Source organism: Crocodylus siamensis, chromosome 5, assembly GCF_052110815.1.
Source record: "Crocodylus siamensis isolate JL-2025a chromosome 5, ASM5211081v1, whole genome shotgun sequence".
Classification (NCBI taxonomy): Eukaryota; Metazoa; Chordata; order Crocodylia; family Crocodylidae; genus Crocodylus; species Crocodylus siamensis.
The window spans coordinates 123,956,909-123,982,466 of record NC_143399.1 but is presented as its reverse complement, the minus strand read 5'-3'; the positions used below and the strand labels follow the sequence as shown (position 1 = coordinate 123,982,466).

The following is a 25,558-nucleotide window of genomic DNA, read 5'->3' as shown; positions in this document are numbered from 1 at the left end:
CCTGTCCAGGGTACGTTGCCCAGGGTCTACCTCCCATTGGCACAGGGGGTTTCCTTCGAGGGTTTACTTTCTGGCATGTGATGCACTTGGTAGCAATGCGCTGAGCTTCTACGTATAGCCCTGGGGCTACTGCTTGGCAGATTACTAGATCACCCATAGCCAAGCCTCCCATATGGGTTCTTGCATGGAGCTGTTGCAGCACCTCCCGAAGCAATGGCCTGGGTATCATGACCTTTCCTCCCGGTACTATCCACCACCCCTGGGAGTTCTTTTCTGCACAAGCTTTCTGTGCAAATTTATCTTCTTCAGGGGAATACTGCGGGACTAAATCCTGGACGTATGGCCATATGGCATGGGACATGGCCTGCCTGGATACCTCCTCCGCTTCTCCCCCAATAAATGCGGCTTCCTTTGCTGCCGCATCGGCCTTTGCATTTCCAAGCTTACGCTTTTCCTCAGCAGCCTTCCCATGGGCCCACACATGTATGACTGCTACCTCTTTAGGCTGGTGGAGTGCCTCTAGTAGCTTGATAATCTGGGGGCCATTAGCAATTTTATTCCCAGAAGCCGTAACGAAACCCCTTTCTTTCCACAATAGCCCATGCACATGGACCGTAGAAAAAGCATAGCGAGAGTCAGTGTATACATTAACCCGCTGGTCTGTCCCCAGCTGTAATGCTCGGGTGAGCGCAGTGAGTTCCGCGGCCTGTGCCGACCATGAGCTCGGCAATGACTCCCTCCATACTACCTTATCCAAGGTTACCACTGCACATCCTGTTCGTCTTTTTCCATCGATGACAGAGCTGGAGCCGTCTACGAAGTATTCAGCATCTGGGTCTTCAATTGGGTCCTCAGCAAGATCAGGCCGCACCTGTGTGGTTTGATTCAGGACCTCAAGGCAGTCATGCGTCGGTTTCCCTGGCTCCGGCAGCAAGGTTGCAGGGTTTAAGGCTGTAGTATGTTTGAAAGTAAGTCCTGGATTAGAGAGCGAAAATATCTCATACCGTGATTGTCTGGAGGGGTTAAGAAACTTTCCTCCCTCAGTCCCTAGAATCTGGGGAACTCCATGAGGAGTGTGTATTTCCATATCCGCACCCATGACTATCTTCTGGGCTTCTTCAACAACCAGTGCTGTGGCTGCCACAGCCGGAAGACAGGCTGGCCACCCGAGTGCAACTGGATCTAGAACCTTTGAGTAATATCCCACGGGTCTCTCGGGCCTGATGGCTGTGTCAGTACCCCTGATGCGACCCCTCGATTCTCATGAACATACAGTCAATATGGTTTTTTACTATTTGGGATGGCCAGGGCAGGGGGCTGAATTAATGCTGCCTTAAGCAGATCAAAGGCATGCTGCATTTCTTTATTCCATTTCCATTTAGTGAGACTCTCCTTAGTCAGTGAGTCATACAGTGGTCTAGCCTTCCCACCATAATCTGGTATCCATAGTTGACAGAACCCAGTTAGCCCTAGGAATGCCCGTAACTCCTTGGGTGACTTAGGTGAGGTTAGACCTTGGATTGCCTGTATGCGATCCGCACTCAGGGCTCTGACTCCTTTTGAGAGCTTATATCCCAAAAATGTAACTTGAGGCTGACATATTTGGGCTTTCTCTCTAGAGACTTTATATCCTTTTTCCCCCAGAGTGTTTAGCAGTGACCTGGTGGCTTCCTCGCAGAGCTGCAAGTTTGGGCTTGCAACTAGCAGGTCATCCACATACTGGAGGAGAGTCACTGTGGGGTGTGATCCCTTCCACTCCTCCAAGTCCTTCTGAAGGGCAAGTCCGAAAATATGGGGGGCTGCTATGAATCCTTGTGGAAGAACTGTCCACATGAGTTGGGCTTTATGGAAAGTATCTGGATCTTCCCATTCAAAAGCAAACAATTTTTGACTCTCTCGGTGAAGGGGAATGGAGAAGAAAGCATCTTTCAAATCTAGCACTGAAAATATTTCAGCTTCTCCCGGTACTTGTGTCAAAATCGTGTGAGGGTTCGGGATTACAGGATGGTCTGAAAGGACCTTCTTATTTACTGCTCGTAGGTCTTGGACCAGTCTGTATGAGACCCCATCTGCCTTCGGCACTCCAAGAATGGGGGGTGTTATAGGGTGAGGACCCTTCCACTAGCCATCTGCACCTCTTGTATTTCTCTATTAACAGCTTGAGTCCAGCTCTGGCCGCTCGGCTGAGTGGGTACTGTTTTACCTGAACGGGCCCCTCCCCATCCTTGAGTATGATCCTTACTGGGGAGACCGACTTAGCTCGCGCAGGGGTTCCATCAGCCCATACCGAAGGGTCTACTCCAGTCATGTGATCTTCCAAACTTACTGCAGGGCGTCGGTCCTCCGGGAGAGCCATCTGATAGTTTGAGCTCTGCTTGACAGGTAGCTGGACCACCATCTGATCGTCTCTGAAAAAGATCTCAGCTTGCAATTTTGTGAGTAAGTCTCGCCCAAGTAGTGCAACCGGGCAACTTGGAGAATATACAAAGGAGTGCTCAAGCAAATGGTCCCCCACTTTGGTGAGGAGTGGTTTACAAACAGGGAGTCGGGATTGCGTTCCCTCAATCCCTTCCACAAGTACATGCTGTTCACTAGTTCCTGCACAGGGGGGGTTTCTGGAATCATTGAAAATGTAGCCCCAGTATCCACCAAGGCTTCAAAATTTTTGCCACCAACCCTAACGGTTACCATGGGATCTTCTTGGGCTCCAACCCGAAGGGTAGTGGTCTTAGATCCCCGTCCCCTTCATTCTGTGTCCTCTCCCTTTTCTTCTGCCCGCATGAGGTGACCTCGGTTCCCCCTCTCTCTTCTCCTTCAGCTTTGGGCATTCCCTCTTCCAGTGTCCTTTCTCTTTGCAATAAGCACAAACGTCTGCTCCCACTCTTTCTCCTTTCCCCTTCTGTATCCCAGCCTTTCCATGGTTACCTCTAGTTATAGCAGCTGCCAGCGCTGCCATCTGTCGCTGAGCCTTTTTATCCTCCTTGCGCTCCTGCACCTGCTCACGATTCCCATATACCTTATATGCAATTTCCACCAGCTCTGAAATCGGTTTCCCAGCACCTCCCTCAGTTTTCTGTAACTTCTTACTGATATCAGCGGCGGATTGACCAATAAACATAAGATTTACCATGCGTTGATTATCTGGGGCTTCTGGATCTAGGTCCGAAAACCTGCAAAACGCCTCATACAGCCTCCCGAGGAAAGCTGAGGGATCCTCCTCTCTTCCCTGTCTCACTTCATACAACTTAGACAGATTAGTAACCCCAGGCACTGCCTTCCCCATTGCTTCCACTATAATCCCCAGATACCGTGCACTCAGCTCTCTTCCTTCTGCAGTATGATTATCCCATCTTGGTTCCTCAACAGGGCAAGTATCACGCAGGGTACAACCAGCAGCTCCCTCTGCCTCTACTCTGGCTGCTGCAATATGCTCTGCTGTCCCCAACACTAATCTCCTTTCCTCCGGGGTCAGGAGGGTTTGGAGCATCATCTGGACATCAGCCCAAGTGGGTTGATGGGTCTGCCCAATAGATCGAAACAGGTCCCTCATCTTTTCAGGGTCTTCACGAAAAGAGGAGCTCTGATTCTTCCAGTTAAATAAATCTGAAGTACTAAATGGGGTGTAGACAAAAGTTGCATTGCCCCCCTCTCCGATAACCTCTTGCATCGGGCAGTTCAGCACCGGCTGTGACTCTACAGGCTTGCGCAAATAATAGCCCTTATTCCCCGATTCAGATGGGGCACTTGGCTGAGGCTCACGCTCTAAATCATTAGGTATGTTTTGATACGCCGGTGGTAGTCTCCCTGAGGGAGGGAGCGGTGGTGCAGAGGGACTGGATCCCAAGGAGTTGTCTGATTCATCCTCACTACCTGACAGGGCAACCGGAGAGCGGGTCCGATACTCAGCCAATTCAGAATCCCCCCCCTCATTAGACTCAGGGAGTACAGGCGGTCCTCCTCGAGTCTTTCCTTTAACAACCATCACATGAGACTTTACTAAGCATTTTTTAATCCAAGGTGGTTGATTTTGAACCACCCACAACCAACAATCAATATGAGGAAATTGATTCCAATACCCATTCTGCATAACTATTTCATGGATAGCTATCACTTCTTTTACTACAAAGGATCCTTTCGGGGTCCAGTGGACCCCAAATGTTGGCCACTCGAGTTGACAAAACTTAATTAAATCACCCTTTTTCATCTTCACTCCATAATCTGCCGGCTTTGCAAATTTATTAAAATTCCATAACATGCATTTTAAGGGTGTATCCGGGTTTTCTACACGGGAGCTACCCGCACCCATTGCCCACAAATGTGCACCCAAGGCACACCAAATACCAAAAGATCCTTAACGACAGATGATTTACAATGAGAGCCAAGCCAAAAATCTCTCAGCAATCATTCACATCCTTTGTTTTTGGACCCAGACACCAAACTGGGCAAGGGAATTCGTATACTCACTCAGATACCCCAGAGATCTCGATCAGAATGCCGGAGTGTGTGCCTGGCAACTCCAGAAACTAAAATTTGCACAGGAGCCTTTAACTTTCCGAATATCCCAACTCACGTCTCAGACTTCAGGGCGAGCCCAAAAAGTCGGCTCGGTGCGCACTCCCCGTGGTGCCAGAGGCGATTTGTCGCTGGATTTTGGAGTAGTCCAAAAGACTCCTGGCTGGCTCACCAGGAATTTGATGCAAAAATTGCGTTTCTTTTGGAGACTCGCAAATAATAATTCTCAGGCACACACTATTAGCAGCACAAAAGGTGTATTTGCAAATAGGGTCAGAGCAGAGACAGAAAATCTCAGATTACTCTGCTGCCGAGGAAACCTCTTAGCTGGCTTTTATCTCTTTCCTCCTGGGCACGTGTGCAGAAACAGGAACTCTTACAACTCATTTCCGGTTCATACAAACATACATGTGATTACGTCACGTCATCCGTCGCATGTGCATTATAATTAACTACTTAAGTATGCGGGGCGGATAGGCATATATGCATCAGCTAATTACGCACGCTCAGAAAGCTCTCTAGGTCACCAAGAGTTGAAATCCCCCCCCCCTTTCAAGGACACAGTCAGTTGAATTCCAGCTTCTGTAATCTGCATGTGAATTGTCAGGAGGAGAAGAAAAGGGAGTGATTTAGTATAAGAATAGGGGGAGGAATGTCCTTGGCGGTGTTGCTGCTTATCAGGTACGAGATGCAAACTGTGCAGTTCTAACAACACTTTATTCATTATGCGTTTCTAATAATATTTCTAACATAATCATCACAACTGGTTATTTAGGGTCCTCAATTTCAGTCATCAAAGTGTCATTTTCTGAGCCTGGGTTCTTGGCCTTTTCTGAAAGTCAATCCCCTTTAACACTAGGCACTTCTAAATCACTAATCACTTAGGAATCTTTTAGTTGAATATGCATCCATGCAGTTTCCTTGACAAAAGTGCTAAGGAGCCAGCTGCTCACTTGATGAGAAGTTGAGTTCTCAGTGCTTTTGAAAAATCAGGCTACTCCAATGTCAAAAATCTAGATTAATTTTGGGCATCTAATTTGAAAACCTTGGCCAACAGAACAGGATTTACTATGTTAACTTGCCTCTTCCTAAAAAACAGATGGCTGACACGGGGCTGAAGTGTTCTGATTATATTCTCTGAATGAATTGATTTTGATTTTAAATTCAGCATTTTGAGGTTCTACTGTGCCAAAAGCTGGATTTCCCCCTTCCAAACAAAGCAGCAACATGCAATTTGGACTCAATAGATTTTTTGCCTCTTGTCCCTTAACAGCAATAAGGGACTATAGCAAAATGGATGATGTTGTACTTTTTGGCATAAATGGGGAGGACAAGAGTCTCAAGTAGCCTCAAGAGTTAGCACCGAGGGCCTGATTCAAAGCCACATAAAAGGTGATAAGAACAATACTTTAGACATCAGGAAGAGACCAACTATAGGAAAAGTTTACTTATAACCTCAGAGATCAGCAGCCAAACTGTAGGTTTACCATTTCTTGGTCAGCCACTAGCTGCTGTTTCTATTTTTATAGCAAATCAACTGTGTTTCATGTAGCATGTTTTCCTAATTGTAACTTCACACTAGATCTCTTGGCATCTACATGTTCTAATTGGAGGTAACAAAGCTGTTGAACTTCCAGATGATAAATCCACTCAAACAGCTGGTCTGTTTTGCACATTTCTTGCAGCTCATTTACAACTGAAACACACAGCACACGTTGAGGAACAGATGCCTGTTTGCTCAAATGGAGCCTTTGAAACTGGCAGATGTATTTTCAAATTTATTTAGATACCAAGTTTTGCGTTCAAAATAACTCTGTATAATGTTCTATTCTTTAGAGAGAAAAACACAGCTGGGTAAGCAAGACATTTTTCAATGGAGAAAATTAAAGTCTGATTTTTTTGCCACAGACACACAGACATGGAATTCTTCCTTCATCCCCGCCACTGTACCTCCTTCCCTGCTCCCCAAGATGACTGCATCACTTTGAAGTAGCCATGGACTAGTGTGCGCTATTAAGCAGAAATAGGATCTATTCCAACATAAGAACAAAAGATGGATTGAACATTGTTACAAGATGAATGGAATATAATTTTCATCTAACATAGGAGGGATGGTCTAAATCAATATATATAGTTGAAAAAAAATCATGAAATATGAGGAAAAAGATAAAGGCGAAGAATAGGCCATATAATGACCTACAGACAGTCCCACAAATGCCAGAAACATTCCCAAACATCTCCTATATCTCAGGTGGTAGAAAAGGAAAGAGAGGAACCACACATTCAAGGAATAAGTCACTTGTTTCTTTAGTAGACTTTTCAACAGCACCCAGCACAATGCAGGAAGGGCCTCCAGGGGTCTCTTGTAATGTCAGTGGCAGTTTTTCTATCGACTTCAAAAGGGCAATAGATCAGACCCTGGAAGGAAAATTAAAGATAATGTCTTGTTAGCTACTCTAAAGTATAAAATGGATTTGTTCAGGAGGAACTGGGTAAAATGTAACGCCCAGTAACATAGATCAGAGTAAGTGATCTAATGGTTCTTGCATCAAATAAAGCTGACTGAAACCCAACATTTCTTGTACAATACTTATCACACAACTTGCCCAAGACATTTAATATTTTGACTAAACTACGGGTACAAATAATGTATATTTATCCAATCTTCCTGTACGGCAGGAAATACATTCTTTTATACTACAAAAAACTGAGTTAAATCTACAGGTTGTTCACAAAGTAGAAAAATCATAAGACTATATGTAAGACTATAAGGAATTATTTTTCCTTCAGCATAAACTTCCTTGATGCATCAGTATAACACAGATGGCTGTTTATTAGATGCATCAGGGGACAGCACATGTGACTAAATGAAAATAGCTGTTAGCATCTCAAAAGGGTACAGATATAAATATCAGGATAAATTTGTTTATAATTTGATTATTTTCTTAATGCTTCAGTAGTTTGCTTGCAAGGAACAGAAAAACCTTTACATTTAAATGAATCGTTTTACTTTAACAACTGCAGACACTGCTTCTGTCAATACAAACTGAACAAAATGTCTCACAAGGCAGTGAAAGCTCTCAGCTTCCAGCAACTTGCATAAAAGGTATTCTGCACCTTGCAAGATTAGGCAGTAAGTCTGCAACATGCAAGACATTTTTATTTACCCAATAAATGTAAGATGCACATATGTGAATGTGTGCGCACGCATGTTACTCTAGAGCACTATACAGTATGCACACACGCACATACTTTTGCCATAATGATATAAAACGATTACCTAACTGAATAATGATTAGAATAGCCTCAATTCTGCATTTTTTGTGCATAAAACTGCACATTAAAACTGGTGAAACTACTATAAGCATTGCCACTACCAATGTTTAAAAGGATTCATCTATGGTTTCCTCCTAAATCCCTCACTTTCAAAGTTGAAGAACAGAACAAATAATCTCAATCTCACGGTCAAAATCAGTAATATTTCATGTTGGGTCAGTAATATTGAACCTAAATCCACTCGATTAAAAATGTAATTAATTTGTGGGTGTTTAAAAAAGCTACAAGAATTTTAGCTGGCTAGGAACCAAGAATTCTCATCTATACTGAGGCCTTTATACCACACTCCAGCAATACCCAGAAGGCTTGAAGTGCCTATGTATTATTTTACATATATGCCTTAAGGCCCCTGGTAAGTGCCAAGCCATTACCAGGGCCACTGTGTAATTAAGAAACAAATTCCAAGACCCCAACAAAGCTCCTGAACATAGGTTTCATTCAGAAATGGCCACTCATGCTGTAATAAGATTCCACAAAATGATATACAGGCATACCTCGGAGATATTGCGGGTTCGGTTCCAGACCACCGCAATAAAGCAAATATCGCAATAAAGCGAGTCACACGAATTTTTTGGTTTCCCAGTGCATATAAAAGTTATGTTTACACTATACTCTAGTCTATTAAGTGTGCAATAGCGTTATGCTTAAAAAAACAATGTACATACCTTAATTAAAAAAAATACTTTATTGCTAAAAAATGCTTACCATCATCTGAGCCTTCAGCGAGTCGTAATCTTTTTGCTGGTGGAGGGTCTTGCCTCGATGTTGATGGCTGCTGACTGATCAGGGTGGTGGTTGCTGAACGTTGGGGTGGCTGTGGCAATTTCTTAAAATAAGACAACAATGAAGTTTGCCGCATCGATTGACTCTTCCTTTCACGAAAGATTTCTCTGTAGCATGCGATGCTGTTTGATAGCATTTTACCCACAGTAGAACTTCTTTCAAAATTGGAGTCAATCCTCTCAAACCCTGCCGCTGCTTCATCAACTAAGTTTATGTAATATTCTAAATCCTTTGTTGTCATTTCAACAATGTTCACAGCATCTTCACCAGGAGTAGATTCCATCTCAAGAAACCACTTTCTTTGCTCATCCATAAGAAGCAACTCCTCATCTGTTAAAGTTTTATCATGAGATTGGAGCAATACAGTCACATCTTCAGGCTCCACTTCTAATTCTAGTTCTCTTGCTATTTCCACATCTGCAGTTACTTCCTCCACCGAAGTCTTGAACCCCTCAAAGTCATCCATGAGGGTTGGAATCAACTTCTTCCAAACTCCTGCTGATGTTGATATTTTGACCTCCCCCCATGAATCATGAATGTTCTTAAAGGCATCTAGAATGGTGAATCCTTTCCAGAAAGTTTTCAATTTACTTTGCCGAGATCCATCAGAGGAATCACTATCTATGGCAGCTATAGCCTTACGAAATATATTTCTTAAATAATAAGACTTGAAAGTCGAAATTACTCCTTGATCCATGGGCTGCAGAATGGATGTTGTGTTAGCAGGCATGAAAACAACATTAATCTCATTGTACATCTCCATCAGAGCTCTTGGGTGACCAGGTGCATTGTCAGTGAGCAGTAATATTTTGAAAGGAATCTTTTTTTCTGAGTAGGTCTCAACAGTGGACTTAAAATATTCAGTAAACCATGTTGTAAACAGATGTGCTGTCATCCAGGCTAGGATTTTCAGAATGGTAAATGAGCATTGGCTTCAACTTAAAGTCATCAGCTGCATTAGCCCCTAACAAGAGAGTTAGCCTGTCCTTTGAAGTTTTGAAGCCAGGCATTGACTTCTCTCTAGCTATGAAAGTCCTAGATGGCATCTTCTTCCAATATAAGGCTGTTTCGTCTACTTTGAAAATCTGTTGTTTAGTGCAGCCACCTTCATCAATTATCTTAGCTAGATCTTCTGGATAACTTGCTGCAGCTTCTACATCATCACTTGCTGCTTCACCTTGCACTTTTATGTTATGGAGACGGCTTCTTTCCTTAAACCTCATGAACCAACCTCTGCTAGCTTCACACTTTTCTTCTGCAGCTTCCTCACCTCTCTCAGCCTTCATAGAATTGAAGAGGGTTAGGGCCTTGCTCTGGATTAGGCTTTGTCTTAAGGGAATGTTGTGGCTGGTTTGATCTTCTATCCAGACCACTAAAACTTTCTCCATATCAGCAATAAGGCTGTTTCGCCTTCTTATCATTCGTGTGTTCACTGGAGTAGCACTTTTAATTTCCTTCAAGAACTTTTCCTTTGCATTCACAACTTGGCTAACTGTTCGGCGCAAGAGGCCTAGCTTTCGGCCTATCTCAGCTTTCGACATGCCTTCCTCACTAAGCTTAATCATTTCTAGCTTTTGATTTAAAGTGAGAGACGTGTGACTCTTCCTTTCACTTGAACAATTAGAGGCCATTGCAGGGTTATTAGTTGGCCTAATTTCAATATTGTTGTGTCTCAGGGAATAGGGAGGCCCGAGAAGAGAGAGAGAGAGACGGGGGAATGGCCAGTCGGTGGAGCAGTCAGAACCCATGCAACATTTATCGATTAAGTTCGCCATCTTATATGGGCGTGGTTTGTGGCGCCCCAAAACAATTACAATAGTAATATCAAAGGTCACAGATCACCATAACAAATATAATAATAATGAAAAAGTTTGAAATATTGCGAGAATTACCAAAATGTGACACAGAGACACGAAGTCAGCAAAGGCTGTTGGAAAAATGGCGCTGATGGACTTGCTCGACGCAGGGTTGCCACAAACGTTCAATTTGTAAAAAACGCAATATCTGCGAAGCGCAATAAAACGAGGTATGCCTGCATATTCTCATGTCATGGATGTTTATAGATTTTTTCCTATAGTATCACATCCCTATTTGTCCATTATGAATCCACTGTTAGTGTAAAAGGTTTAAGTATTAGACTGAAAGAATTTATTCAGGTTTGAAATCCTTTTCTCCAGAAAGGCCAAAGAGAGAAAGAAGGAAGTTTAAGATCTCAAGAGGGACCATTCACTTTCAGAGATGTGGGATGGAACATTTTCCAGTGCTTTATTTTTCCATGGGAAATTTTCCATTTCTAAAAATTCATTGACTCATAAAATTCAATAATAACAATGAATAGATAACAATACAGTATTAGGCAAGCTTGGCAGTTTCAAAGTAGTAATTAATGTTTTTAAGGTGATTATCCCTAGGAAGTGAGAGAGACAGAGAGAGCTCATGTATATATATTTTATTGATTTGTAAACAGGAGGGTAAATACACTCACATAATAATCCAAACCAAAAATCAGGTTATGAATTCACCTAATTGGCTGTGCAGGTCAAATCAAAACCAAAGTTAAAATTCTTATTTCATCTCAGACTGCAACTGAAAGCAAAACTAAAACTGTGATTAATTTTTGTTTCACTTTCAGTGCAAACAAACACACAGAGCAGTGTCTCATTCCTTTTCTTGAGTCGGGGAAGTTGGAAGTGTTTGCATAAGCTCTTTTTTAGTGCTTTCTTAGATAGTTTTTTAGTGCTTTTGGTTTGAAGTAGTCATAATAATGCTTAATCAGAAAAAAACTACTGTGTGGCATTATAGTGAAGTTCAAGCCACCGAAGGAAGAAAGTTGGCATATGTAAATATTGCAGGCAGGGTTATGTTAACAACATGACAAGAATGAAGAAACCTTTAATAACATGTAAAAACTGTCCTGAAAGGAGTACAAGTCATGTACAGAAAGCTAATACAACCAAGTGGTGGAACATCATCTGAGAAAAGTCTACTTCAGGAATCCTATGTAAGTAAACAAATTAATATGTTAACCAACACACAATATAGACTAGCATCCATATTGTTTTAAAACATTATAATTTCAAAAGTTGTTAATGCAACTCTGGACTATTATTTATTTTATTTATTTAAAATATTTGTATCCTGCTTTTCTGCTTGCACTAAACACCCAAAGTAGCTTAGGTTTAATAATATATGTATTTTTTAAAGTACATAAAAGATAAATAGTTAACTACTTCAGCCCAGCAGATTGAGCTTAGTCCTCTGGCTGATGGCAGAAGCTATACCATGCTTCCCTTTGACGCTGCAGTCCCAGGGCAACTGAGCAGCACTGTTCTTTCTGGCAGGGAGGGGTGAAGCAAGCTCTCTGCCGCTTCTCCTTCTGATGAAGCCAGACTAGAACAGGCTAAAATAAAAATCTTTTCTCCCTTTTGTTGCAGGAACTTGGTAGCTCAAGTGAAATAGCAGATTTGCAAAACATGGAAAACGAAAGTGTTGAGCTCCCAGGTCTGGAGGAAGAACCAGCAGGATCCTCGCTTTCAAGATCACACTCACCAGGTATATGATCCACCATGAGTAGCTGTTCAAGACAACCAAGCTTTTTATCAAGCTTTGTGGACAAAATGTCAAAAAGATCAAGAAACAGCAGATGAGACATTAGCTCAAGCTGTATTTGCAAGTAGTACACCTCTTTCCATATCTGAAAATCAACACTGAAAGAATATTACAAACTAATTCGCCCATCTTATAAGTTACCGTCACATTACCACTTATCACATTCTCTCTTAGACAGAGTTCAAACAATGGTTATTCAAAGGACTGGTCAAGCAGAATCACTGACTCTGATGTCAGATGGATGGACTGCTATACAAGGAAATCCTTTATTGAACATTTTGTTAGCAACACCTGACCCAATATTCCTGAAAGCAATTAGCCAAATTACTGAATGAAGAGATTGAAAGTGCAGGTCCCTCCAGGGTACAAGTCCTTGTAACTGATACTGCAAGTAATATGAAAGCTGCATGCCAAAGTACCCTAAAGGCAAAGTATTCTCATTGAATATTATTTGGCTGTCTTGCTCACGGGTTGAATCTTCTGGCAAAGGGCATAGTAAGTGTGAATACAGTGAAGATAATAATCAGCAAACTGCAAAAAAATTGTGAAAGTATTCAACAAGCATCATGTTGCTAATCAGACTTTGAAGAAATTACAAGAGAAGCAGCGGAAGGAAAGTACACTTTTAGTGCCAGGAGAAACTAGATGGGGCTTAGATTCAAAGGGTTACATAGTTTGCTATACACAAAGAACTGTTTGCAGCCTGCTTCAATAAATGACACAGTATCCCAGATTATTCTCATGAAGCAGATTCTCGACAATGATGTGCTCTGGGTTTGAGTTCAAGGAGCATTCAATTTGCTACTACCTGTTTCAGCAGCTATCAAGAAACTTGAAGGAGATGCACCAAGCCTTTCAAGTATTCCAGAGATATTCAAACAACTGAATGAACATCTAATTGAGCCTTTGCCTTCTTCACCTCTATCCAAAAAAGTAGTAGTAGTAAAACAAATGTTTACTAAGAGACCTGAGTTTTGCTCTCATCCAGTTAATCTGGCAGCAAACCTTTTGGATCCTCAACACAGAGGACATTTATCAAAAGATGAATTATTGACTGCTGCCAATACAATTATGGAAGTAGTTCAGAATGTCCCCAACATCGATGAAACAGCCGCGATAACAGTCATTGCCAAGTACCATGCAAAAGAAAAACTTTGGGGCAAATATGTCATTTGGCAGGCAGCAGAGAATGTCTCCTCTCACATGGTGGAAGGGATATTGTAACACCCGACTGTTGTCCAGGATTGGTCTAAGGATCCTAAGCATTCCACCAACAACAGCTTCTTGTGAATGGAACTGGAAGGTTTTCAGCTCAATCAAGACAAAGAAGAGGAATAGACTAACAAATGAACACACCGCTAAGCTTGTTTCTATTTCTCAAAATCTCTTGCTTTTGGAGAATCAGTCAGAAGCACAATTAGTGAAGAAGATGCAGTGTGATAAGTTGCCATTGCCCATAGACTCATTAGTAAAACCATTCTTTAGTGAAAGAAAATGGGTTCAATTCGTTCTAAATCAGATTTGCCTCAATCTGATTCTGAAATAGTTTCATAGTTGGTAGGGTCGGAAGGGACCTGAGCAGATCAAGTCCGACCCCCTGCCATGGCAGGAAAGAGTACTGGGGTCAAACGACCTCAGCAAGGTGATTGTCTAGCCTCCTCTTAAACACCCCCAGGGTAGGAGCCAGCACCACTTCGCTTGGAAGTTGGTTCCAGATCCTAGCCGCCCTGACAGTGAAGTAGCGCCTCCTGATATCTAGCCTCTGCCAGCTTGTGACCGGTATTTCTTGTCACTCCTGGTAGTGCTTGGGGGAACAGGGACTTTCCTAATACCTACTGGTCCCCCTGACTCGTTTGTAAATGGCCACTAGATCTCCCCTCAGCCTTCTCTTGTGGAGGCTGAACAGGTTCAGGTAGCCTCTCCTCATAGGGCCTGCCCTGCTGCCCCCAATCATGCAAGTGGCCCTCCTCTGGACCCTCTCCACATCCCTCCTGAAGTGCAGCGCCCAGAACTGGATGCAGTACTCCAGCTGCGGCCTGACCAGTGCCGAATAGAGGGGGAGGATCACCTCCTTGGACCTGCTTGAGATGCATCTGTGGATGCACGACAAGGTACGGTTGGCCTTCCTGACTGCCTCCCCACACTGTTGGCCCATGTTCATATTGGCCTCAATAATGACTCCAAGATCCTTCTCTGCCTCTGCACTGACGAGAAGGGAGTTCCCCAGCCTGTAGGTATGGTGCTGGTTCTTCCTCCCCAGGTGCAGTACCCTGCACTTGTCAAGGTTGAAGCCCATCCCAAATAGATAAGTGGACAACCATGGCATAACATGCACAGTTTTTTGGGTGTGCTAAAATTAGTGTCAACAGTTTTTAGTGCCTTCATTTTTTCCCCTTAGATTTAAACAATATAAGGGAAATACATGCTATTCTGTATGGTCTTCACATTTTTTTCCATATTTTTACAAATATTCCAATAAAAATAATTTCTTTCCACATAAAGCTTTGAATTTGTTTGAATATAACATTTAAACCACGTTAAGTGTGCTGTATTTAATTTTGTTCCTGATCAAATATTCAGTTCATATAGTTGTGGCTATTGGGACATAAAATTAACATGGGGGTACTTGTTAGCTTTGTTTATTAAATGCAAGTAAAATAAACATGCTAAATCAGATCACGCTGTATTTAGGGCATTGGAAAAAATTCCAGAAAACCTACATCTCTGTTCATTTTCAAAGAAAAGTATACCTCAATAAAAATAGTGCCTGGGAATATACTCACTGACATCTACAACTGCCATTACCAAATGAGTAGGGTCTTTTACTGAAATGTATAGAATTTCTGAAGACTACATTTTCTAAAATGTTTCTTTGAAAGTTGAGCACAAGCATCAATAAACAAACTGATTGAACCTTAGGGTTTAGGAACCAATTTCCACAGAAGCAAACCAAACATTTTACACTGGGCTCAAGACTATTTTGCATCTACATTATCAGGTCCCATTTAACAAAACTGAATATATTATCTGCTAAAATATCTTATTACCTCTGATTATTAGGACTTTGGTATGCCTCAAATCAACATTTCACAGTTATGATCCCCCATAGCGTCTAACAATTCTGTTTAAGCACACAAGTTAGCTGAACATTTTAAAAATATTTAGATATTCTCTAGAAAACTAGGTTCTCAACCCCAGGCCAGCATGTCTGATCCAGCCCATGGAATTGTGTTATTCAGCCTGCAGGGATCCCCATGAGTCCAAAAACTCAGTGGTGGAAGAACACAGCTGCACTGTCACTCCTCTGCTGCCAAATTTTAGAACCCCTGGAGGCCAAATAGCGTAGCCTTGCATGCTAGATTGGGAACATGAGGCCCATCAGAGGTGGTGTGTGGGGCCTGACCCCATTGTGCACACTAGCCTTGTACCATTCATCCAGCCCACAGGCCCAAAAGATTGAGCACCATTGATCTAGAAATAAGTCATATCTGTCGTGATAATCATAACGTATTCGTAGTAACCTATCTATGTAGAGTAAAAGTATGAACACACTTTCAATTAATTTTTTATTTAACCACATATAAATACATCAGCAATTGGCATAATTTCCATAAAAATACAGTATTTATTTGTGCTATAACACTGTTTAGTCACAATGTTATATAAAGATATCCTTTTACCACTTTCTTGCATCTCAAGAACTTTTAAAAATGTTACTTCCTCCAAGCCCTTTAATGTGAGTTTCCTTATAGAAACTTTAAAGTCCTTTTTGTAAAAGTTAAAAAAGTTAACATATTTATTTTCAACTCTTCACCTTCACCCTGCCAAGGAGGCAGATATTAAAACTGGCAAATACTTATTATAGTGAACAGTTCTCTTCAAACTTTTTTTAAACATATGTTCACATTCTATTACTACTGTCACAGCTGTACATTTTTATTTCTACAGCATCCACTACCACTAAGGTGCAGTCAAGGCTGAATATGCAGTACAGGCACCTAAAATCAGTGTCCTGTAATTTAGCTGCTGACTGAGCAGAAAAAATAAAAACACTTATGACATTCAAATAAGCTATCAAATATTATAAATTGAGATTACTGCAATGCTTTCCACGGCCAGTAACAACACATGTAACTTGTATATGTGCTAATAGCCTTTATAAATGTCTTTGCTCTGATACAAAGGGAAGTGAAGACTTCTGGGACATGAGAGCCCTGTCCATCTACAAATTCAGGGCCACATTTGGATGACAAAAGTATCAGCAGAAGGAAGAATAACTACACTACCTGGTAAGACAATTCAAACAGAGTATATTTAAACATTTGTTGTAGTGATTATATTTACACAATTTTTGACCATGCTCATACCACAATCAAGTTAATTTTATTACAAAGTTTTCTCCACTATTGTTTAAAGGATTTTTTTCCAGCAATTTTAACACAAAAGCATTAATTTAATGAAACTAGATGAACAATATATAAGAAAAATCCAAGAGGGTTTACATCACTGGGAAGGAAATGTGACATGAGCTAGGAAAGATTTTTTTTTGATACTGAGTTAGTTTGTAGCTCTCGTTGAGTTAAGGCAGTTCAGGGTTTATTCTAGTACTTTAATAAGGCTATACAAATATAAATGATACATTTTTCCTGAATATTCCCCCCTCTCCATATAAAACTTCCTATGTTTATCTGGTTATTTTAAATGCACATGGATGCTAAAAATTCTCGGACAGCAAGACGCTAAGCTATTCCTCAGGTGCAAATATTCCTCTTAATAGTCTACAACTTTTAAAAATAATATCCAAGTTAAGGTTCCAGTCCAAGTACATGCATTGTGTACACCTAAATGATAATGTTTAAACATGGTTTAAAAACCTTTCCCTTAGAAGGCAAGTTTAAATCATGACGTGTTTTTAAAAGGGATCCAGGACTAGCCGAGATCTTCTTGAGCTTCTCTAAAAAGAAAAGAAAAATTACTTCATATAGGCATGGCTAATGAATTGATGTCACTTCTTTGGAAATGTGTGATCAGTATCATGTTATCCAAAAGGAAGACCGGGGTGGTTAACATTATTCTGTGACGGTGATGGGAAAATCTTGATGCTATAGCACCATCCCTTAGCACCAGTATTTTAAATAAGCTTGCTTTGCTGAGACATACTGACAGCCTTGTTTCACAAATTCATTGGTTTTGAGAGCTGTAGTTGCTTTCTACAGTCATTTTGAACTTTTTTTGGATCAGTTAAGTAAAGAGTATATAATCATTTGCATAGCAAATTGTGAGGAACTAACCCTAAAACAGAAACCCACACAGTTTAAACAAATTCTGATTCTAGAAGTGCTCAAAGTGATAAAAGAAAGAATACAGACCTTCTCATTTTGAGTTGAGTATAAAAGGCGTTTCTAACAAGGATTTTTATAAAGTTACCAGCTTAAAAAGTTGAGATAGTTCTTTGAACAGAAGTTAGTCCTTTATTATCTTCAACACTCTATAAATACTGTTGTGGAATACTGTGATGAAATATGGCCTGGGATCTTTACTCATCACGTTACATAAGGGAATTTTTCCAACATTGACAGGATCTTCTACATCCCAAATTTCAGGCATACTGCAACCAGGCCTAGAAAATATTTGAATATATAAATAAAAATAATGTAACAGTAAAGAAATATAATCAAGTAGGTGCAATTAAGTTTACAAAAGGAGTTAAATGCAACTGACCTACAAAAAAAAACTAGGGTTATGAACTCTTCCCGTTTTACATAGAATTAAAAATTTGAATTGTACAGAGGTAGTCTCCTACAATACATTCAGAGACATTCCTAGGAAGTTTGGTGACACAGCACTAAACACAGATATTTGCCGTGATGGCTGCCTCCCCTCTAACTCAAAGCCCAGTGCTTCTATCCCATTCACTCACCCCCCTGCTACTGGTAAAAATGTCTCAGAAAATTTTCCCAGAAAAAAACAAACTAGTTTTTTTTGGTTCACCCAGTATAAAAGGTATTCATGTAGGTTGAGGGTCTGTTTTATATTAATTCAAGCACTTTAAGTTTAATTCAACACATTTCAAGTTTAATGTACAATAAAAATGTACCTATTCTGATGAGTACTGTAATTCTACCATTAACTAGGCACTTTGAAGATAAGATATAGGTTATCTTAATTTAGACGTTATAATGTATACTGATATACAGAGACGACCCAAGCAAGGTGTGGGGCCTGGGACAAAATCAGCCTGTGCAGGACCCCACCCCTGGATGCAAGAAAGCCAATGGCAGATTTGGGGGGGGGTGCTGCTGAGCAGCTGGACATTAAGCTGGCAGCAGCGTGGAGTCACCATGGCCACTCCGCCAGCCCCCCAAAGCACGGGGCCTGGGGTGGTTCGCCCCCACCCAGGGACAGCCCTGCTGATATACTCACTTAGCTCTTCTTATGCACCATGACTCTTCCAGAATGTAATAATTGACTCCCAGTTTTAACAACCCTTCCTTCACTTCTTTTGCTGGCTTTCGACTATACATGGAATATACTACTTTAGTTCTGGCCCTTCGAAAAGAAAAAGAAAAAGGTGTTAGCAAACAGCACGGCAGACAGGACTACATATTTCTTGACAAATGTCAATCTACTGGATCACGGTGTACATGTAAGTGGTCTATGCAACCATTACACCAAGATCTTCAGAGCATACATCTAGGCAAGAATATCAAGTGGAGGCTGCCCTAGATCTGCCAGCCCTCCTCTAGACCATCAAGACAGAATCCAAAGGCCAGTCTAAACTCTGGACATTCAGTGCCTTGATGGTTGTAGCTTCTGCCAGAGAGCAACAGATTAGAGTTGCTGCTGACTGCCTCAGCAAGGGCACATTTCTGTCAGAATGATGTCCCTTAGCTTTTCTCCAATCAAGGAGTACCTGCAAGGCACTGGCGGCTAGGGGTTTCAGGTGCCGTATACTCATCTTACACTGGAGGCTGCAATACTGTGGCATTTTATAGGAGCTACCCCCACCATGTTGCCACCCAGCCCTCTAGTCAGATGCAGCTTACGGTCATACCCATGACCAACAAGATATTAAGTATGATTAAAACGAAAAGCCTCGAATACTACAGTGAGAGGCTTATTATAATTAAGGCAAAGAACAGTGGATAAAAAGGCTGTAATAAAATTATATTGATGTATTGATGTAGTTTATATAATTTGGCATCATTTAAAATAGAATAGCAAAACCAAAAGACTATAATGTGAATTGTGCACTAGCTGGATCAACAAAACTGGGAATTAATTCTAAGATAGATTTTACACAGGAACGTGAAAGCAGAAATGTCAAACAGCAAGTAGATGTTAGGCTGTAATATAAAATGGCTACAAAAATGCCAACAGGCTAAGGAGACAGAGGTACATGTCACAAGAAAATGGATTTGAAACAAAGCTTATTAACCTCAAAATGAACATGGGCCACCAACGCAATGCCATAGCTGGCAGAGTTAATCAAACACTGGCATGCATCTACCGAGGCATCTCGAGCAAGGCTAAGAATGTCATCTTCCTGCCCTATTTGGCCTGGTGAGACCACAGCTAGAGTACTACATCCAGTTCTGGGTGCCGCACTTCAGGAAGGATGTGGAGAAGCTCAAGAGAGTCCAATGGAGGGCCATACACATGATCAGAGGCCTAGAGACTAGGTCGTAAGAGAAGAGGCTGAAAGAGGCTGTTCAGCCTGGAGAAGAGGCAACTCAGAGGGGACTTGGTGGCAGCCCATAAGTATGAGGGGCATATATCAGGGCCTGGAGGAGCATTTATTCACCAAGGCCCCCTAGGGGAGGACGGGAAATAATGGGCACAAACTGATTGAAGATCGCTTCAAGCTAGACATAAGAAAAAATATAATTACAAGTCGAGTACTGAGAGTTTGGAACCAGCTCCCCCCCGAGGTAGTACAGTCACCCACCCTGGTGAACTTCAAAAAACATCTTGACACCCACCTTGCTGGGGTCATCTGACCCCAGCAGTCTTTCCTGCCCAAGTGCAGGGGGACTGGACCTGTTTATCTGTATGGTCCCTTCCAGCCCCTAACATCTCTGAAACTATGAAATATGATGTCTGAAATTTCATAGATTTCATAGACATTAGGGCTGGAAGGGACCTCGGGAGATCGAGTCCAGCCCCCTGCCCAAAGGGCAGGAAGTCAGCTGGGGTCATAGGATCCCAGCAAGATAAGCATCCAATTTACTCTTGAAGGTGTTCAATGTAGGTGCTTGAACCACCTCCGCTGGCAGACTGTTCCAGACCTTGGGGGCTTGGACAGTAAAGAAATTCTTCCTTCTGTCCAGCCTCAAACGGTCTTGTGCAGGAGTTTGTGACCGTTCGACCTCGTCATCCCTTGGGGTGCTCTGGTGAACAGATGTTCACCCAGATCCTGGTGGTCACCCCTGATAAACTTATACGTGGCCATCAGATCACCCCTGAGCCTGCGCTTTTCCAGGCTAAAGAGTCCCGTGGCTCTCAGCCTGTCATCGTAAGATCTGTTTTCCTGACCTCTGATCATGCGCGTGGCTCTCCACTGTACTCTCTCAAGCTTCTCCACATCCTTTTTGAACTGTGGAGCCCAAAACTGGACGCAGTACTCCAGCTGCGGCCTCACCAAGGCCGAGTACAAGGGGAGAATGACGTCCCGGGATTTGCTCGAGAAGCATCTACATCTATGGATGCACGCCAGCATTTTGGTCGCTTTACTAGCCGCAGCATCGCATTACAGGCTCATGTTCATCTTGTGGTCAATGATGACCCCCAAGTCTCTTTCTTCTGTAGTGCTAACCAACGTAGCACTGCCGAGCCTATAAGGGTGCTGCAGGTTTTTCCTCCCAAGGTGGAGAACCTTGCATTTTTTGGTGTTAAACACCATGAGGTTCTCGTCTGCCCATTTGCTGAGCTTGTCCAGGTCAGCCTGGATCACCTGCCTATCTTCTGGCGTGGATGCTTTGCCCCAAAGTTTGGCATCATCGGCGAACTTGGCCAGTCCACTCCTAACTCCAATGTCCACATCATTAATGAAGATGTTGAACAGTATGGGTCCCAGGACAGAGCCTTGAGGGACCCCACTGGTTACAGGGCACCATGATGATTGACTGCCATCAATCACAACCCTCTGGGTCCGACCACGAAGCCAATTTCCCAGCCAGCGGATCGTGGTGGAGCCAAGGCCACAACTGGGCAGTTTGGCCAAGAGGTGATCATGGGATACCAGACCAAAAGCTTTTTTGAAGTCAAGATATATGACATCAATCTCTTCTCCCTTGTCCAGGTGATAGGTCACCTGGTCATAGAAGGAAATGAGATTGGTCAAACAAGACCTACCCGCAACAAACCCGTGCTGGCTGTCCCTTAGAATGTTAGCCTGGGCCAGTCCCTCAAGGATGGCCTCCTTAATAAACTTTTCTAAGATCTTCCCCAGGATAGAAGTCAGGCTAATGGGCCTGTAGTTACCCGGATCCACTCTCCTCCCTTTCTTGAAGATCGGCACCACATTGGCCTTCTTCCAGTCTTCGGGCACTACACCAGAGCGCCAGGAGTTTTCAAAGACCCGTGCCAGGGGCTGGGCTATGACGCTCGCCAGCTCCTTGAGTACCCTGGGGTGCAGGTTGTCAGGGCCAGCTGACTTGAAGGTATCCAGCTTCTCAAGGTGTTCCTTCACGAGGTCAGCATTGATGGAGGGTAGGGGATCCCCCTCACCCAGATTTCCCTGTCCCATAGGAGGCATGGGCATCCCGTGTGACTGATGAAAGACTGACGCAAAGTACCTATTTAATAGGTTGGCTTTTTCCTGGGCGTCAGTTGTCAGTTGCCCCATCTGGTTTAGCAGGGGTCCAACACTGCCCTTGCTTTTCCTCTGGCTCCCCTGAAAAAGGACTTTTTGTTGTCCTTGATGCCTGAAGCTAGTTGGAGTTCAGTTGCAGCCTTGGCTTTCCTGGTTTGCTCCCTGCAGGACCGGACCAGCACGGAGTAATCCTCCTTGGAGGTGAATCCCGTCCGCCATCCTTTGTAGGCTTTCCTTTTTAGCCACAGTAGGTCCGCTAGGTCCCTGGAGAGCCAGGAGCGCTGCTGTGCCTTCTTGCTGCCTTTCCTCCATGTTGGAATAGATTTAGCTTGTACACTGAGGATCGCTTCCTTGAGAAGCAACCACTCTTCTTGAACTCCCATCTCCCTGGGGTCATGGTCCCTGAGGGCCTGACCGACTAGCCTCTTGAGTTTGTCAAAGAAGGCTTTTCTGAAGTCAAGGACTTCTGTGTTGCTGACTGACTTGCCAGCTTTACGGCGGATGGTGAAGGTGATCAGCTCGTGGTCGCTGTCACCCAACTTCCCATCGATCACTAGGTCGCCGATTAGGTCATCCCCCGTAGCCAGTACCAGGTCAAGCAGCGCTTTGCCTCTGTTGGCCCATAGACCTCTTGGGTCAGGTAGAGGTGATCCACGCATGAGAGAAAGCTTTGCGCCCGCTCAGATTTAGCTGAGTGATCTTCCCACGAGATGTCCGGGTAATTGAAGTCACCCATGACAACCAAGGTCCTGGAGCAAGCCGCCTCAGTCAGTTCCCGGGCAAACTCCTGGTCAAGCTCGGGACTTTGAGTGGGAGGTCTGTAGTAGACTCCCACCATTGTGTCCCCTGTGCCGAATTCCCCACGAATTTTTACCCAGAGGGTCTCTAGCTGTCCATGCCGGTTGCCAACATCAGCTTGCAGGGACATGTAGCTTTCCTTCACATAGAGAGCTACACCCCCGCCCCTTTTGTCAACACGATCCCTCCTGTACAGGGTATAGCCCTCTATACCCGTGGTCCAGTCATGGGTGGGGTCCCACCAGGTCTCCGTTATCCCAATGACATCATATTTCTTCGCACTGAGCAGGAGGACGACCTCGTCCTGCTTGTTGCCCAGGCTCCTGGCATTAGTGTACAGGCAGGCAAGTGTCCCCTTGGGGGCTCTTGCCTTGCCCACAGATTGTGCCAGGGCTGGGGCAGGGGTGAGCTCCCTTAAGTGCCCCCTTAAGTGCCTTGGTCCGCTGGCTTTGCAAGGGCCGTTCAGCGGGCCAGCAGGGGCAGTAGTCCCCGCATCCCCCAGCGGGCTTAGTTTAAAGCCCGGTGGAGCAGGTCAGCCAGCCTGGCTGAGAAGAGCCTCCTCCCCAGGGGAGAGAGGTGGAGGCCATCTCTTCCCAGCAGCTCGCTGCCTCTCGCTCCAAAGAGTGGGCTGTGGTCATGGAAGCCAAAGCCTTCCTGATAACACCAGCGCTGCAGTCTTTGGTTCACTGCGTGGATCCTCTCCCTCCTCAGCCCATAGCCCGAGACTGGGAGGATCGAGGAAAACACCACCTGAGCTCCCAGACCCCTAAGCCCCGCTCCCAAATCCCTGTAGCGCCTCATGACCTGGCTGGGGGTGCTCCGAGCCGTGTCATTGGTGCCCACATGAATAAGGAGCATGGGGTAGTGGTCTGTGGGCCGGAGGAGCTGCGGGATCCTCTCCGCAATGTCTCGGATGCGGGCCCCCGGGAAGCAGCAGACTTCCTGGGCTAAGGGGTTGGGGCGGCAGATTGCCCCCTCAGTGCCCCGCAGGATGGAGTCTCCCACAACAAACACCTTTCGCTTTGTCTTGGGGAGAGCGGGGCCAGTAGCTGCGGTCGAGCCTGGGTTGCCTGCGGGAGCTGGCAACTGTGTGGGCTCTGCTGGGGCTGCAAGAGGTGCGAACCTGTTGCTAAGCTCCGGCGGGGCAGTGGCCTTGGTGCGGCGGGCCTTGGGGCCCTTGACCACCTTGGTCCATGCCCCTGGCTGGGCAGAGCGGGAGGTCCCAGAGTCCTCCTTAGTCACGGAGGGAGACGGAGCTCTCCCCTGCGGCTTCCGGGGGAGAAGGGCCTGGCAGTAGGAGTCTATCTCCTGCTCACAGTCCCTGATGGCACGCAATCTCTGGACTGTGGCCTGGAACTCCTCCAGCTGGCGCGCCAGAGACCCCAGTAGGGAGCAGACCCCGCAAGGGGAGGGGGCCATGCTCCTGGGCCCCAGAGCCTGAAAAAGGGACAGGCAGCCCCCGCAGCCAAGAGCCAGGGGCTCCGTCTGCGTGGAGCCCGGAACCATGGGCTCCATCTGGGTGGCCGTCTCTGAGGTGCCCAGTGGAGGGGCCGCAGAGCCTGAGGGGACCCTCGGGGTGCGGCGCGTGCCCATCCGTGTCATGCCTCTCGTAGGCTGGCTACGGCTGGGGCTGGCTATGGCTGGGGGGTGGGGGGGTTGCAGGCAGGGTCTCGTGCCCTCCAACGCCCTCTCCTGTGCGAACTCCGCGCTAACTCAAGAGCCTGTTTACGCAGCCTGGTCACGGGGCTCCGGTCGCGGGGCTCCCTGGGGGGCTGGGCCAAGTAGGGGCCTGGGCGGGGGCTTGACCTGGCCCGGCACCAGGCAGCGGCCTCCTCCCAGCAAGCGAGGAGTTAACCCCTTCCCACCACGAGCCCGCTTACCTCCGGCTGTGCTGGGAGTCAGCAGGGGGCTCGGTGGCTGCTGAGGGGGTGTCTGGGGGGCTTCAGGGGAGTGGAGGCGCAGCGGGCTTCACCCGCGCGTCTCTCACCGCTCCAGAGCCTACCTGAGTGGTTTTTTTTTGTTTTTCCCCTGACTGGCGGGCGCTTTTAAACTACGCGCATGCGCAGTGGGCCTGCCGTCGGGGAACGCTGGCTTCTCAGGCCAGGGGGGCCCTGCCCGGGATTTGGGGGGCCCTGCCCTACAGGAGGGGGACTGGTGAGTACCCCGTCCTTCACTCCTCTCTCCCTGGGGGGCTGGGCCAAGTAGGGGCCTGGGCGGGGGCTTGACCCGGCCCGGCAGCAGGCAGCAGCCTCCTCCCAGCAAGCGAGGAGTTAACCCCTTCCCACCACGAGCCCGCTTACCTCCGGCTGTGCTGGGGGTTGGCAGGGGGCTCGGCGGCTGCTGAGGGAGTGTCTGGGGGGCTTCGGGGGACTGGGGTCGCAGCGGGCTTCACCCGCGCGTCTCTCACCGCTCCGGAGCCTACCTGAGTGGTTTTTTTGTTTGTTTGTTTGTTTTTTTGGGGTTTTTTTCCCCTGACTGGCGGGCCCTTTTAAACTACGCGCATGCGCAGTGGGCCTGCCGTCGGGGAACGCTGGCTTCTCCCTTCATGACCATAAAAGTTATTGAGAATACTGTACCCAGTTGTCCTGTCTTTGAATTGTGCAGAGATTGTTCCCTAGAACGCAATAAGAAGCCTTCCTACAACTTTAGGTTCCTGGATACCAAACCTGGGTAGCCGCGACTGGCTTGTCCATGGGACACAGGGGC

The 25,558-nt window shown here is 45.0% G+C and overlaps 1 protein-coding gene across 1 annotated transcript in view; it reads right to left on the bottom strand.

Annotated features, from left to right (window-relative positions):
• Positions 1–15,792: 15,792 nt before the first annotated feature.
• DPY19L1 (dpy-19 like C-mannosyltransferase 1) overlaps positions 15,793–25,558 on the bottom strand; it is an 89,823-nt gene continuing 80,057 nt past the window's right edge. Inside the window, exons 22-23 of the mRNA XM_090050166.1 lie at positions 18,664–18,789; positions 15,793–17,860 (exon numbers count right to left, since the gene is read on the bottom strand). Of these exons, the coding sequence (XP_089906292.1) occupies positions 17,704–17,860; positions 18,664–18,789 (283 nt within the window). The 3' untranslated portion in view covers positions 15,793–17,703. The remainder of the gene's footprint in view (positions 17,861–18,663; positions 18,790–25,558) is intronic.